Raw genomic sequence first — 1346 nt, forward strand, 5'->3', positions numbered from 1 at the left:
CCGTATCGGAATATTTCTTAGGCCGAATCCAGTACAGCAAGAGACCAACCCCTATGAAGTACCTTCAAACGGAACTAATTTCGACCCACGGACTGCAGGCGCCCGGATAACACAAAACTGGGATACTTATACACTGCTTCAAAGAACGCGAGTGTGTGATATACTGAGATATGGCACTCACCTTTTCAGAAATAGTAGATACAGGGACGGAACTGCTCCTGGAAAGAAGTGGTTTGTTCGCCAGCGGTATCTGAGGCGTTGGCGACGATACCAATTGACAAACGAAGGGAAGATGTAGTGGCCGCGCAGAAACCAACGGGGTTGAATGGTGACGAAACACCTCGAAAGGCACTTTCGCTTTGCCAGCACCAGACTTTACGTGCTCCGATGAGTTATGCATTGCGTCACATCTAGAATCATCTAATGGCAAAGTGTTGTCAACATCGACTTTGTCCTCACGAGAGGAGTCAGCCGGTGCAATTGGGAACGCCGAAGCTTCATTATCCATCCGTAGCTTTTTTGCTTGAGGCAGACCCGAACAATCAAGGGATACATCCAAATGCCCATCACCCTCTGCACTGGTGCGCGAAAAGTTGAACTTGTCAAACCCAGTGGGAGCATGTGAGGGACTGGTGTCGGGTACGGGTGAAAACCGTTCGCCTAGAGGAGGCAGGGACAATCTCTTAGGGGGCTCCGGGTATTGAACACCTGACTGGATTCCGCTGGTCAGTGCTGCCGGACATGAGTTCGTATCCGCAATATGAGGGGACATAGACCCGGAGAACGATTTCATTATTCCAGAGATGCGAGGCCAGTTCTGTGCACGATGGCGCTTGGACAGCCATCCGCGACTATAGCAGGATTGAGTACGTCTAAGTGTTGGAGGGCTTGAGCCAAACCCGTCAGGCTTTCTTCCGAGTGTTAACTGAGACTGATTAGAGAAGACCGGGTTTGTTGAAGGTGCCCATCCAAAGGCGAAGTTGAGCACCTGTTGTTTATAGGTATAGTTATTTCTTCCGACTTACTCGCTCAGCGTTACAGGTAGGTGGAGCAGACTGGGATGCCGAACTATAACCAGATGAACAACTGTTCGAAAAATCCCTCGAAAGCAACGGTTTTGAGGTGGCTGGAGCACCCTTATCACGGACACGAGAATGGGCCCAGCCAGCAAGTTGGATCGGAGGTTCTTGGTTAGCACTTTAAACACAGATCACCTAAGTGCAAAATACAACTTACCACTCATCGAGGTCAACTGGGGTATGTTCAGAAATCATAGAAACTGAAATGGTCATCATAATTGATGTTTTCATGACTCACGTTTCTGAGTGGGATAAGTGCCATCATGG

General features: G+C 49.1%; 1 protein-coding gene across 1 annotated transcript; it reads right to left on the reverse strand.

Moving 5' to 3' along the window:
- Positions 1-181: 181 nt before the first annotated feature.
- On the reverse strand, positions 182-1274 carry T265_15980 (hypothetical protein; the record flags this gene model as incomplete). The annotated part of the gene is made up of 3 exons (XM_009179432.1): positions 182-925; positions 1026-1068; positions 1237-1274. Coding segments are annotated over 3 exons (825 nt in total), but the record flags the coding sequence as incomplete, so codon positions are not given.
- Between the last annotated feature and the right edge of the window lie 72 nt (positions 1275-1346).

This window comes from Opisthorchis viverrini (assembly GCF_000715545.1).
Source record: "Opisthorchis viverrini unplaced genomic scaffold opera_v5_2705, whole genome shotgun sequence".
NCBI lineage: Eukaryota > Metazoa > Platyhelminthes > Trematoda > Opisthorchiida > Opisthorchiidae > Opisthorchis > Opisthorchis viverrini.